Source organism: Cygnus atratus, chromosome 9 (assembly GCF_013377495.2).
Source record: "Cygnus atratus isolate AKBS03 ecotype Queensland, Australia chromosome 9, CAtr_DNAZoo_HiC_assembly, whole genome shotgun sequence".
In the NCBI taxonomy this organism is placed as follows: domain Eukaryota; kingdom Metazoa; phylum Chordata; class Aves; order Anseriformes; family Anatidae; genus Cygnus; species Cygnus atratus.
The window spans coordinates 24486120-24499877 of NC_066370.1; the positions used below are offsets into that span (position 1 = coordinate 24486120).

General features: G+C 54.0%; 1 protein-coding gene across 7 annotated transcripts in view; it reads right to left on the reverse strand.

The window, feature by feature from the left end:
- Positions 1-271: 271 nt before the first annotated feature.
- The window catches only part of SCHIP1 (schwannomin interacting protein 1), a 139201-nt gene continuing 125714 nt past the window's right edge, over positions 272-13758 (reverse strand). For 5 of the 7 annotated variants that reach the window (XM_050712554.1, XM_050712555.1, XM_035566465.2 and 2 more), the window contains 6 exons: positions 6847-6965; positions 3718-3835; positions 2841-3038; positions 2597-2720; positions 1508-1601; positions 272-910 (listed from right to left, as the gene is read on the reverse strand). In XM_050712554.1, the coding sequence (XP_050568511.1) occupies positions 859-910; positions 1508-1601; positions 2597-2720; positions 2841-3038; positions 3718-3835; positions 6847-6965 (705 nt within the window). In that variant the 3' untranslated portion in view covers positions 272-858. Of the gene's footprint in view, positions 911-1507; positions 1602-2596; positions 2721-2840; positions 3039-3717; positions 3836-6846; positions 6966-11960; positions 12123-13758 lie in introns of those variants that run through there. The other 2 variants (XM_035566467.2, XM_050712553.1) reach the window with 2 other exon arrangements.

Consider the following 13758-nt stretch of genomic DNA (forward strand, 5'->3'; position numbering starts at 1 on the left):
TACTGTATGTGCCTGCTGATTCTAACAATAGTCACACTATTAGGGCCTGGTGAATGTTATTATAGAAGAATATCTTAAGTCCATGTCATACATACATTATGAACTTACAAATAAATAACTCTACAAAAATCCTGTCTTCTCTCCATAGTTTTATGTGATCAGCAAAAAAGGCTCTTTCTGGTGATGGCAAATTAGGAATTGCACATTTAGTTAGACGAGTACATTACTGGTGCATCACCAAGTCAACCACTAGTCAACAAAAAGACATATATGAAACAATTTTTTAAATTTTTATTTTACATCTTTATACATAAAACTTCCAAGGTAACTCTTTGAATCCAACTGAATGTTAATAGCACATCTAAAAATGAATGTCAGGTAGTCAACATTCACAAAATGTTGAAAACTGATTAAAATGTACATATTACTGAAAGCTACAACTTCACTACGAGGCAGGCATGTATTTTTTGACTTGTATAGCACCGTCAAGTACAGTCTCTTTATTTAAAACTACAGTGAAGGATAAAAAAGTAGTCAATGGTAAAATATTGTTCAACTTAAAATCTCTAAGCAAACAAAAATAAAGTTAAACTACCCTCTCTTCTCATCCATGATTTATAATGTTATAAGTACTGTACATTTTCTGTAATAATATTATTAAAATGCCTGATATTTAGTGGCACGAGTAAAAAAATTAAAATAAATTAAGAAGCAGAGGCCAATCACCGGACATAAAGCTTCGGACACGACCAATGACTAACACTGATTTTCTGGTGCGCCACCGTGGACATCAGCATTTGTACAGACACAGAAGCGAAGGACAGGCGAGCTCCATCTCTGCTCTGACGGCGTCTCGGCTTACTTTGCCGGCATCTTCTCTGCCATGTGCTTCTGCTGGCTCTCGGCATGTCTGGGAGGAGGGAAAGAAGCAGCCCTGTTACTGGTACTCAGTGGGAGGGAGGCAAACCCACACCGATGGAGGCACGGCCACAGCCGCGCCGCTCTGGCAGCGCTTCCCGAGGAAATGCAGCCCCGAGCGAGGCCACAGGAGGGCTGGTCCGGCTGCTCCAGGTCAGGAAGGAAACACTTCCCCGGCCAGGAAACACCTTCCCCACGGGGTCCGCTTCAGCCTCGGGCACTTCCTCCCCTTCCGCAGGGAACTGAGGCGTCCCCAGCCGCAAACAATGCCAGGATGCGGCACCGCCACCACGGCGCTGACCGGGCTGCCAAATAACTCTGCTTACTGAACCCCTGCTCACTGCACTTTGCAAGCAAAGTGTTTTCCAAAGCACAGGAGACACCTATGCAGGATCAAGCCTGCTGTTCTGGCGCTTGTCTCCCTGCAGCTCCTGCTCGTGTGGGAGTTTGTCCCACAAACCCTGAGTGCTTTGTCACCGCCAACCCAAAACCTCTAGGACTGAAACTCCTGCTAAAAGAAGCTCCGTCCATGTTGCCACCAGGGAGCCAGGTCCCGAGTGAAGGGAAACACATGCAGGCCCCCCCTCACCTGGTCAGGTCCTCGATGTCGACCAGCATCGCGTCCTGCTCCGTGTGCAGCTCGTCCCGGATGAGCAGCAGCTGCACCAGCTCCTCGTTCAAGCCTGGGGCCGGAGAGAAAGGTGGGGAGTTGGAGCTGTACCCGGGGGCAAGCTTGTAATATTGTAATTGAATCAATTTCTTGGTGCTTCTGGGGCTCGAGCCCCAGTGCTACAGCTTTTGTGTATTCATGGGGAAGAGTTCTGAGCAATAAAAACTGCAGCAAGCATCCAGCCTGGGGGTATTTAGGTACCACTTGCACCCCGGGCAGCATCCCTGCCTGTCGTGTGAACACGGGAAGAGGAGCGGCCGCTGCTGCCCGCCTGCAGGCAGAAACCAGGGGCAGTCACCGAGCAGCTCAACATCCCCAGCACAGGGCTGCGGGGCTGCCAGGAGGGATGCTAATTAATGAACGGGAGCAACTACAGAGCAGCAAGGGAACCCAATAAATATTTTTTTCATTTTTTTGACCTACAGCCACCAGAGAAGTTTCCTCCAAGATTAATTAACTGTTGGCACTGGAAGGTGGAGATGCCTGGGGGAAAAACCCTGGATCCTTTGGAGAGAGCAAAGACAAACAAGGAGGCAAATGCAAGGCCCCATGAAACATGTTAACTCGCTGCAAGCTGCCTGAGCAGCACGTTCACCAGAGTCTACGTGCCCAGGCTGCCTACTAGACTGGAGTTTCTCCACTTGTGGATGTTCCTGATGCCACAGCACAGCATCATAGGAAAACGCAGCCATAAAGCTGCATAAGGCCATAGAACTGGCAGCAGCTTCCAGATGTCCCGAGACTATTTTTACCTGACAAGGTTTTGAGTTACAAACGATGCGTCAGGTGCTGGAGCAATACTGCCACCACCATCCCTATGTTACAGAGCACTCCGAGTGCTTTGTGGAAAAAAACAGAAGGGAAAAAGGAGCCAAATCTGGCAAAAAATCCACCTCCAGCTTCTGCAGTGCAGCTCGTATTTGTGTTATTGTACATTTACCAACATTTTTATGTACACCCAGAAGTAGACGGGACACGCCAAAGAAGAATTAAACAAATACCACTTACTTTCTATCTGCGAGTGGAGATCATTGACTATCACTTGTAGCTGCCCGATAGTCATGTCTCTCAAATCAGTGGGTTTTAAGCTTCTCTTCATCAGGCATTCGCTTATATGAGGCATATGTGGCAGCTGGAAATAAAGTTTCAACTCTTTAATTATTTCCCTGAATTATTTGTAATCGTTTTTATTTGTAATTATTTACGATAAAGCCAGAGGAGCAATGGGCAGCGGTCCCAGCCCTGCACTTACAAGATCGGCTACCGGAGATTTCTTCCTGTTCTGCTTTTCCACCTCCACCTGCATTTTGGCCATGGGCTTTGCCATAGCCAAGGCCATTTTGGCTTCGGCTTGGAGTTTCTTTTGCCTGGTGAGAAAATCCATATCATCGAGGGACTCGGACTCCTCCTCAGTCGTGTCTCTGTCGGAGTAGGAAGAGCTCTGCTTGCTCTAGGGAAGCAGACACGCAGCCGTTACAGCCCAGCACCGCCACCGCCACCAGCGGGGACAGAGCAAAGCATTTGGCTTGCACCTTATTGCCTTTTGGTACACTCACAAATGGTATGATTTCTACAGACAAGGTGAAACATACATTTTTTTTAATTATTATTTTTTTAATTAAATCTGCAAGATTATTTTTAAAAACCAAACAGTGATTTTGCCTCCTTTGAGTACCAGCAGCAGCTTGAGCACATGAAATTCAAAGGAGAGCCAAGCAGATCAATAGGTGTTTAGAGGACGGGCTGGTTAAGCTGGAGGAAAGCCTAGCACATGTCTGGGGCCTCTGTGTTATATTCACAGAGGAAAAGAAGAGAGGAAAGCTGGTGGGAGCTGATACGGCTTCGAATCCATTACTGCCCGGGCAATTATCAGACCCATGGAGAAAGGAGGGCAGAGAAGGGACACTGCCCATGGAGGCGGCTGGTGTCAGCAGCAAGTCTCTGCTATGCAAGGGCAATGTGCTATCTGCCTCTTGGCACCTTCCATTTTCTTTTATTGACAACTGAAGATGCTGCTCTGGGGTTTAGCGCTGCTGTTTTAATAGGCTCAGCTCTCCAAGGGTTTCCATTAGGGACAGCGTTAAGGTTTTTGTGCCCTACACCCCTGTGAGAGGCGCTCCCAGACCTACCATGGGTGACAAAGGCGTGTCCAGGCTGGTCTCTGTCTTGCTGTCATCGGCGTCGCTGTCCTTGTCGCTGCCGCTGTCGTTCACGAAGCAGATCTGCAGGTTCATCCCGCTTTGGAGCCTGCAGGGGAAGGAGAGGTGACAACACGGGGATGGGGACAGGGATGGGGACAGGAATGGGGCTGGACACTGTGCTGGGATCCTGCGCTTCTCCCCACCGTGTCGACAAGGCCTGCAGGCGAGGTGCTGCAGCACCGGCAGCTGCAGGCCCGGCTTGCCTGATTTTGCATTGACCTAAGAAAAATATAACCACTTGCACATTTTTTCCCTACGAAGACGGTCCCAGAGCTATTATTTGATGTGGAAACATGCCCTTTCACCTCAACTCTCAGGCGCTGAGAGGAACAACCTCGGTGCCAGGCTGCGGCCCGATGCAGCTGCCTCTCCCCCGTGGCCATGCCCCGCGGAGGACCAGCAGCACAGCGATGCCCTGCTCGGCCCCGAGCAGCCCCAAAGCCCCACCAGCAGCAGACCAGGGCGAAATGCTGGTGCTGATGGGGACAGGTCCCAGGCAGGCTGCCTCCTCTGAGCCAGGCCAGCGTTTCTAAGGGGCATCCCCAAGGGACTGAAAACGCCCGGCTCCACAACGATATAAAGCCTCTACCACCATCTATTGATGAACTTCAGAACTGCTGAGATACCGCAGAGCTTCATCATCGCGGGTGGCCTTTAATACAAAATAACGTGGGATGACCGAAATGATTTATTTAGGAGGGTAATAATCGTGTTCGTGGCCAAGAGGCACTGCTGCATCGCACGGCTGCTTCTACAGCTGAAACCTTCCCGGCTTTCGCCCAAATAACCACAGTTAGCAATATGCTCCTAAGTGAGAGGGAGAAGGGAAGCAGCACAGCCCTAACCCCTGCTGCTGAGCAAGGCAAGGGCAGGAGGGAGGTGGGGAGACACCCCTGTCACACAGTGCAGCCGCCCAAATCCCAGATGATTTCACTCCCACTACCATTCGCATTTTGAGCTGTGATATTGCAATTATTTCCAGCTCATCGATGACCACATTCAGTAGCTTCAGGCCAAGCACTGACCCCTCCGGAGCCAGCACCGGCCCTGCTGAATGCAGGCAGTCTGCTCCCAGTTCAGCCATTCCCTCAGGTCGCCATCCCAGTCAGGCCCGTGCCGCCGACTGGCCAGGGCAGGTTTGGAGCAGCAGACGTGGTGCACCGAGAACCGGGTGAAACCACTCCATCTGGTGCCTCTGGTCAGATAAACATCTCGTAGCACACCAGGAAACGACTCCTTTTACAAAACCGTAATTGTGAAGCCCCACACTGGCGTTCATGGGGCCCAGCAGCCGATGACTGCAATTATCAGCCTTCCCGCTGCGTGTCCCAGGCACCTGACGTCAGGGCCGGGCCCATTTGCCTCCTACAGATCCCGCTCGGTCTTTGCTCTTATTCCAAATTCATATTAAAAAATATCCCCAGGAAGCAGAGGTTTCTGGGGCCAGCACTACCAGGCCCCACCATCACGTGCCTAAGACGGGGCAGGCCCACGCACAAGCTCTGCAACAAGGGGGATTATATCGATACTTACAGGCAGCAAACTCTAATTTTACATTTGGTTTAGTGGTACTTTTTATTCATTATCACTATATGATAGCATTAACAATTACGCACAAGCTTTTAAGCCAGGCTAAATAAATGTAGGTACCCAGGACGGGGAGCAGGATGCTGCCTTCGGCTTGGCTTAAAACTGCTTCACGCAGAAAGGGAAGAGCAACTGCAAAATGGGGCCTGCGGGATGCCTGCGTGTCAAGAGCGTGACCTAAATGCCCAAACCACACGTCTCCTAGCAGAGAGGCAGACGAGGCACCCCTGGGAGCACGGGAGCGGTAGAAACAGGATGCTGGCCATGTTGTAAAAAGCCTGGATTAAAGCAGTGAGCAGCTGGGAGGCAGCGACCGGCCTGGAAGAGGATGCTACAGTGCGTGGCTGTGCCCTGTGCTTGCCTCATGGTACTGGGACAAGGACTGCGAGCACCATGTGGAGGTACAGGGACTGCCACCCCCCTCACATCCAGCCTGTGTCCATGTGGCATCTGAAACGTGGCCCACGGGAAGCCGAGCGGTGCCAGCCCCTTCTCCGGGAGCAGGTCAGCCTCTGCTGGTTCTGGAAGCCTGTAGGTGTCCTGACACGTGCGGCGTGTACCAGCGCTTCGCCTGGACTATAAATACTAACAAAATGCCAAAGCATTCAGGTACACCTGGTATTTTCTCATGGCACAGCTGCCAAACCCTGCTGCGCAGTGTTAATTAGACCTGCACCATAATTACGAGGTAGTGGTTACTGGTTTAGCTGTAACTACAAAGCGCACAACAGCTTTCCCTTTCAGATGCCTTGCAGCCCAGTCTGATTTTGCAATTGCACACCTCTCTGCTGTACTAGCAGCATTCCTCCTGCTTTTATGCCTCTCCCAGCTTTTTTCCTGGCCATGCCAAGGCATGGGACCCAAGCGTGGGAGGCTTTCCAAGTGCTGTGGGCCCCCCCCCGGCAGCCGAACACGTCCAGGCCCTCCCCGGCACACCTGGGGCCTGTCCCCATCACACCACGTCTCACAAGCCCCCAAGGCCGCTGCCCGGGCCAGGACCACGCTGCCGCTCTGCTCCCCGCACGCTCGTTTCCCCAAATTTCTTGTCTGGAAAGCCGGAGACCTTGCTGTCTCTCATGGGCAACACTGACGACACACACTGCAGGTATTTCAGGAGGCAGCTGAAGGTAAATTCAGCAAAGGAGAAGCCTCGCTGTGCTCCACCGATATGCTACCACCAGGGTAATTATCAGAGAGAGATCCGCTTCCAGCAGGCCACCACCTCCCGAACCGCCAAAAGAAGACATGCTTTCACAACCGAGTGTGGTTTTTTTCAATAAGCTTCACCAGGCTAACCCAGGAATAACTATCAAGCCCCTCCTGCTTCGGGCACGCGCATCTTCCACTACAACATTCAAATTCTGAGGATTTTGCAGCTCAACTCAGAGACTCCCGTGGCAAACCCCGCTACCCAGCCCTTCTCCTGGCCCCAGCCCCAGCTCCCCCCACCATCACCCGCGCCCCACGTACCGGGAGGAGAGGCTGGGCTTGCCGCTCTTGCTGCAGCTGGTGTACAGTCCCGGGCCATCGTCGAAGAAGCTGCCGAGCGCCAACTTCTGCCTGATGGACTCGCGCTCATTCTTCTGCGCCTGCGAGGGAAGGAGCGTGGGGCGGCGTGAGGCGGGCGGCGGGGTCACCGTGCCCAGCGGGACGCGGCCAGGCCCGTGCACAAGGGGGCTCAGCACCTGGGGAGCCTTCCTGATGCACGTCTGCACTTATATCTGCCGAGATCTGGGGGTACACACAGCCACCGAGGCCGTGCTGGCACCAGCAGTGCCTCCACTTCCCCCAGCGGCACCTTCCGAAATTGCACAGCCCTCTGGGCAACCGATGTGCAGGGGGGGTTTTAACCTTTGCCATCAAATTATCCATGGCTTTAAAAATGCATTCACACGTGTGTGTATCTGGGATAAAGTCAGGCTACAAAATGATTTACAACGAATCACCCATCGATGGCTACGGAGAGGGCTGTGTGAGTAATCGATGTGCAACAGATGAGAATCACAGATCCACACCCAAATTAACAGCACTACCACGCCGGTGGCTGTCGGCAACGGATTATGCGCTGACGCTGGCAACGACTTCTTGAAGAAGGCAAATAATTGGCAGAAGGAACATTTGGAAGCCCTGAAACATTTCATTTCAAAGTAGCACAGAACAACTCCTCAGGGATACCCAACGGCAGAAAACGTACCAGGCAGGCACGGACCGCAATGCACGCTGCTAATATAGACGTGCCTCCCGTATTTTACCCAACTAAAACAAAGTATCTTTATCTGACAGAAGGAAGTGACGTAGAATGAAATGCGAATTATTAACTAAAAATAGCTAATCATTTAATGTAACTCCACTACTGACCGCCTATATTACAGCAGCACACTGCCCGTTACATTGCCAAGCCCTTACCAAAACGCATGCTTCATTTGTAACCTAACTCCTCTTTCACCGCTACAAATAACTTAAAATATTAAAAGTGACCTCCCTGGCATCAAGGGGTACTGAATTTTCCAAGTTCAGCTCCTGTTCTTGGAAGTTGCACCTAGACCGCCTAGATATATATATATATATATATATTTTATGTTGTTTTTTAAGCTTTCGGTAGCCAACAATCCCGAACTGAGTTGCATTTCGAGGAAACACAGCCAGCCCTGCTGGCGGTAGCAGCACAGAGACAAAAGTCACAATCGATCAGAGACAACGCTTGAAGAACACGCAGCAAACACCCTCGGATGATTTTATTTTTTTCCCCACGCAAACCACCGTTTAGCGAAGATGCTCCCGGCCTGGAAGCCTGCCAGCCCTCGGGGAACTCGGGAGAGGAGCCGCTATTTCGAGGAGCAACCAAGGAGAGGCGAAGCAACAAGACGCACCGCAGGGGAAAGAGATTTCTCAGTGGAGCAAGGGCAGGGCGGGGGCTGCCCACGCGTGTCCCTCGTGCTGCCCATCGCGGCCCCCGGCCACACGCGAGCAGGGCTGGAAGCAATACCGGGAAATGTACACCGTGCAGCCTCCCTGCTTCAAACAGAGGTTACTAACGACCCGGCTCTGAGCTCAGCTGCTTCCCAGTGCCAGATGCATCCCCGGGTACATCCCCAAGGCGCGTTAATATTTCATGAAAGCACGGATACTCCTCCTCCCCCCTTCTGCCACTGAGGCGATCCTCGCCCTTACCCTCCCATCTGCCTCTTTTCCATGCCCAGACATTCTCGTCTCGCCCAGACACCGGGAGCCAGAGCCACCTCCACGGGCTGCTGGTGGACAGAGGACCCCACCCCACCCCACCCCACCCCATCCTTCACCCCTCAGCACGCGCAGAAAATCGCCGTTTTGCATTAAAACCCACAGATCTACGGACCACTCTCACGCATTTTTCCCCCTTCAGACGGTGCTCTCTCTCCAGACCTTTTATAATTTTGCTCCGTGTCCCAAGGAGGCTGCAGCTGCTCCCCGTTTGACATCTGTACATTTAATCAATGTGCAATTTGTTTTCTCTTCCAGGCCATTATTGGGGATACTAAATAACAGTATTCCCAGTACCGAACTCAGCGTATCCCATTTTATAAAACAGACACGGGATAATGACCATAAAGAAATCGAGAGCCCTATTTGTTATTATAAAATAGGGAACAGTTACTAAGAAATATAATATGCCTGAGGGAACTGAACTTTATGCTTTAGATAAATTACCCACCAGCTGCATTATACATCCCGAGCTGAGCACTGAAAACTGGAAATTGAGAAGGAAAATTGCACGTGTTTTTTTTTTTTTTTTTTGACTATCAAACATACTCCCTTTGTATATAAAAAATAACGTATTGAATAAAATGTAAAGGTACTAGCAAGGAAAATAAAAACCGTGTTATTTAAATATGCATTTTGACACTGAAATGAAAAATACACGTGTTTCCAAAAGGGGGGTCTGCCGTGTCGCTGAAGGCTGCTCTGTTAGCCTGTGGTTTTTACAGGCCAAGGCGGAATTCCTGCTTCCCCACGGCGGTGGATGAGGTCCCCAAACCAGGTGGGAGCATTTCCAAGAGAGGTGCGGCGCTGTGCAGCCCCCCCCGAGATGAAGGCAATGAGATGAAGGAGAAGCTGAGGCTGCTCAGGAAGGCAGGAGCTCGGGCTCAGCAGCGCCAGACGCTGCTCCTCCAGCCCCGCACGCTGCAATTACTGCTGCTTGCACGTCTACTGCAATTTTCTCTCCGCTGTTTGCTGATGATGCAGAGCAATTTGTGCTCTTAATCACCGCTCCGCTCTGCTCCACGTGCGCCCGCCCCGACGCATCGCGGCGCCCCGGCCCCCGGCTCATCCTCGCGGCGAGGCCATCCCATTCCTTGGCGAGAGCCATCCTCAGGACAGCCAGTGGGGAAAAAGATTTAAAAAACATCTTTTTTTTTTTTTTTTTTTTAAAAAAGTTGCTGGGTTGATAAACAGGAAAAACATCTGATAGGAAGCTGACGCGATAAAAAAATCTGGAAAGTTGTGAATTTATGAGGACTTCGCACCTTCACGCTGTGTTGGAAAGCTGAGAGCTCCGTACCTCTGAGCTGGCACCCGGAGTGGTCCCGTGGGACGCGTGCCCTGAGGACACAAACCTGGACACAAGTCTCGGGGTGCCCTGCGGCCCGCAGCACCGTGGCACCCTCCTGATGCTGCCAGGGTCCCTCCCTGCCGTCCTGCGCGGGCCACTTCTCGGCCCTTTCAATTTTAATCGCTTTTATAACAACTGGTGGCCTCAACCTCCATCCTGCCTGGGACATGGGGAGATTTTCTGCTGCTTTCTGCCCGCGGCCGTGTGTCTGTCCCAGCACCCTGCTGCCTCCAGTGCTCGGGCCAGGCCCGAAGGCGGCAAGGGCTGCGTGGCAGGGGCCGAGTGCTGCCCCGTTCGTCAGCGTTAGACCGCTACGGCTGCCTGACCCGTTTTATCCCTTCCTGACCCATTTTTTAATATATTTCTCCTGCACATACAATTGGTGAGCACGGGAATTTCCAACACTCGGCTTATACAGACGTTCATGCCTATCTACCCGTAGGCACGGCATGTTGATTTAAATGTGGAGGCACCAAGAAAATCCCGTCTTTGGCCAAGCCCCCGAATTTGTCCAACGTGTGCCTGCTTCCCACACAAGCCCTGTCCTTCGGGGCGCATCGAGGCGATCCTAACAGGATTTCTGTGTTTTCTGGGAAGACGAGAGAAGCCCGCCCCGTATCCCCCAGGCTGTATTATTTATGTCCCTCGAGAAGCAGCAACGGGGCTGCTCTGTTCGTCCACCCCGCTTGGCTGGCTTACTTAGCACACAGGCCACTGTATTAGCGGCCTTCACCCATTGCAGACGTCACCCAAAATAGCAAGCAAGAGTGCACATGAAATATTTATCCGCGATTCAGGTGTAGCAGCACTTTGCCGGGCTCCACCATCACGCTTCGGGACCATCCACCTTCAGCAGCGGCTGGCAGGGACGTTTCTGGGGCTGGGCTGATCGATACAAGCCAGGGACGAGCACGGGCACGGGTTGTTAGTACGCTGCCCAAAATGTTTAGAAGGAAAGAGCCACGCAGCAAATACCAAGCCGATGAACGCTGTAAATATTCAGGCAGGAGCAAACGCCTGCAAGGCAGTGCCACTCCTGTCCAACCGAGGGGTTAAAAGGGGTTTGTGAAGGTGGGGGACATCAGGGGACATCAGGGGACATCAGGGGACATTGCCCCACCAGCCCAGGGCTCCCTGGTCCCCACGGGAGCGCCAGGCACAGCCATGCCACGGACGCTATTTTTTGCCAGGGTCTGTCATTACCAGACATGGACAATTACTATATTTAAAGTCCCAGGCCCGTACACGGGGCCTTTTTTTATCTCAGTGAAGTACAAAGGCTATGATTGGATTTACCAACAGAAATTGTAATTATACAACACTTGTTTTGATGGATGGATTTGCTGTAAAATACAAAATAAGGTCAAACCTTCACATTCTCTCAAGCCACGTGGCACGGTGCCTTAAAAATCACAGGTCTTGCGGTCTGAGAAGGTGCTTGGAAAGCTCTTTTAGGGAAAAGCTGGGACGAGGACACGCAGAGGAGGGGGGAGTTTCGCCAAGCAGCACATCAAACCGGGGACAGGGCATCAGCGAGCACATGAAACCAGCATGCCACAGGCGGCCCAGCTCTGCGCTCCTTGCGCTACGAAGCTCCGTGCCTGCAGCCTCATGCCCCATAGCCCTGTGCCCAAGCCCTGTGCCCAAGCCCCATGCCTGTAGCTCCGTGCCCAAGCCCTGTGCCCACAGCTCCATATCCAAGCCCCAGGCTTGCAGCTCCATGCCCAAGCTCCGTGTCCACAGCTCCGTGCCCAAACCCCATGCCCACAGTCCCGTGCCCAAGCCCCATGCCTGCAACTCCGTGCCCAAGCCCCATTCCCAAGCCCCGTGCCCAAACCCCATTCCCAAGCCCCATTCCCACAGCTCCGGCCCAAACCCCATTCCCAAGCCCCGTGCCCAAGCCCTGTGCCCGAGCCCCGTGCCCAGCGAAGGGCGCTCGGCGGCACCCGGCCGTGCAGAGCGTGCAGACAAAAGGCTCCTTTCTGTCCCCTACCTTTTTATAATTCCCCTCCACGTCCCGCGCGGATGCCTGCCCGATGATGTCAGCCATTCCATCACCGGCCCCGCTCATGGCCCCGGCTGCCGGGCGCTCCCCGCCGCTCCCCGCCGTGCCGCGGGGACATGGCAGCGTGGCCCCGGGCGCCCCGCTCGCTGCCGCCCGCCGGCAACGGGGCCTCGCTCGCCGGGGCCTCGCCGCCTCCCTGCCGGCGGCTTGCCCTAATAAAGTCAAAGGCAGCGGCCGGGGCTGATTAGCGGGAGCCGGCGGAGGAAAGCCGAGGGCTCCCTCCAGCCACTGGCAGCGCCGGGTAAAAATAGCCCCAAGCCCTCGCCGGCTGCGCAAGGGCAGGAAGAATCCCGGTGTCTTATGTCAGAGCCAGGGCCCGGTGCTGCCAGGGGATGGGGTTTTTCTCCCCGGGTTCTCTCCGCGGGGATCGTCCCAACACGAGCTGGCAGCGGGGCGTGGGTCCCTCGCCGGTAGCAGGGAGCTCCCAGCAGGGTGTTCCCAGCCCAAAGCGGTTCTTTCAGGTGCAAAAAAAAAAAAAAAAAAAAAAAAGGTTTCTGGGAGGTAGCGAGGTAGCGAGCGGAGCCCCAGCAGCCTGGGCTCGCCACCCGCCCCGCGGGAGCTGGACGGAAGCGGTGCGTGCGAGCGCAGCTCCGGACACGCAGTTCCACAGGGGACCCTTCGGAGGATGGACCTCACGTCCTGTTTGCCCCGCGAGCCTCCGAACGTGGCGCTCCCGGCGCAGAGGTGCTGCTTTCTGGTGGGACCCAGCTGCGGGCCCGTCACAGCCAGCTGCAACAGCCCCACAGCCCAAATGGTGGAGCCAGGCCCTACGGACTTCATCCCACCCCAAACGCAAATCGTGCGGAGTTCACCGGCTCCGCTGATGTACAAATTATGCCTTACTCTGCCCTGAGGTGTCAGGAAAAAAAAAAAAAACACCACGCAGGATTGTTTAATCCAATTACTTTCCCAGGACGGTGCTTTGTCGCTCCTCGCCTCGGTTGGGAATTGCTGCTATCCGGGCATTTCATTATTTTTGGCCCCCCCACCGCTGACTCACCGTGTCATTTCCCGCTGCTCCTAAAATTAACTTCCTCTCCTGACAATGGGGACCCTGACATCCGCTCTGATAACGTGCCTTGGTTTCTCCAAGCACCTTTGTTCGGAGTACAATGAGGCCTACGGCACCGCGCCGGTAGGCCCCGGCCCTCATTTCTTCAAGAAAAGGGTTTTTTTTTTTTTGGATTCTGTAGACACGAGCGGCCTGGGAGCTCCCAGGGAGGGAAGGCAGCGCACCAGGGAGGGGAAGAAGGGCTTACGGCCGGGATCCCGCAGCCTGCGGTGCCGTTGGGGTGACAGAGCCGTGCAGCCCCGTGTTAGGGCCCTGCCAGCTGCCCAGCCCCCGGCAGCCCCCCGGGACCCTCCCCGAGCAGCCTGGTGCAGGAGGAACGTCCGAGAGCGTCCCGCAGATGGGGTCCCCAGATCCCCAGGGAAAAGCCCGGATCTGCCAGCATTTTGGCGCACGGCATCGGGAGGGAAACCAAACGTGGCCGGAGGTGGTGGTGGGAGCACCCCCGCGCCCCTGTTGAGGGGGATTTGGGTGTCTTCCTCGGCGGCTGGGAGCAGCCGCCTGCCCACAACCAAAGAAAAAGTCGTCCTGAGCTCCGGAGAGAGCTCAGCCCCGAGATGGGGGCCCTTGGTGGGTGTCCCAGCGCAGGGAGCCAGCCACCGCTGTCCGCTCCTTCCCCACGCGACGCCAAAGGCCACCAGCCCCACGGCCGTCCCT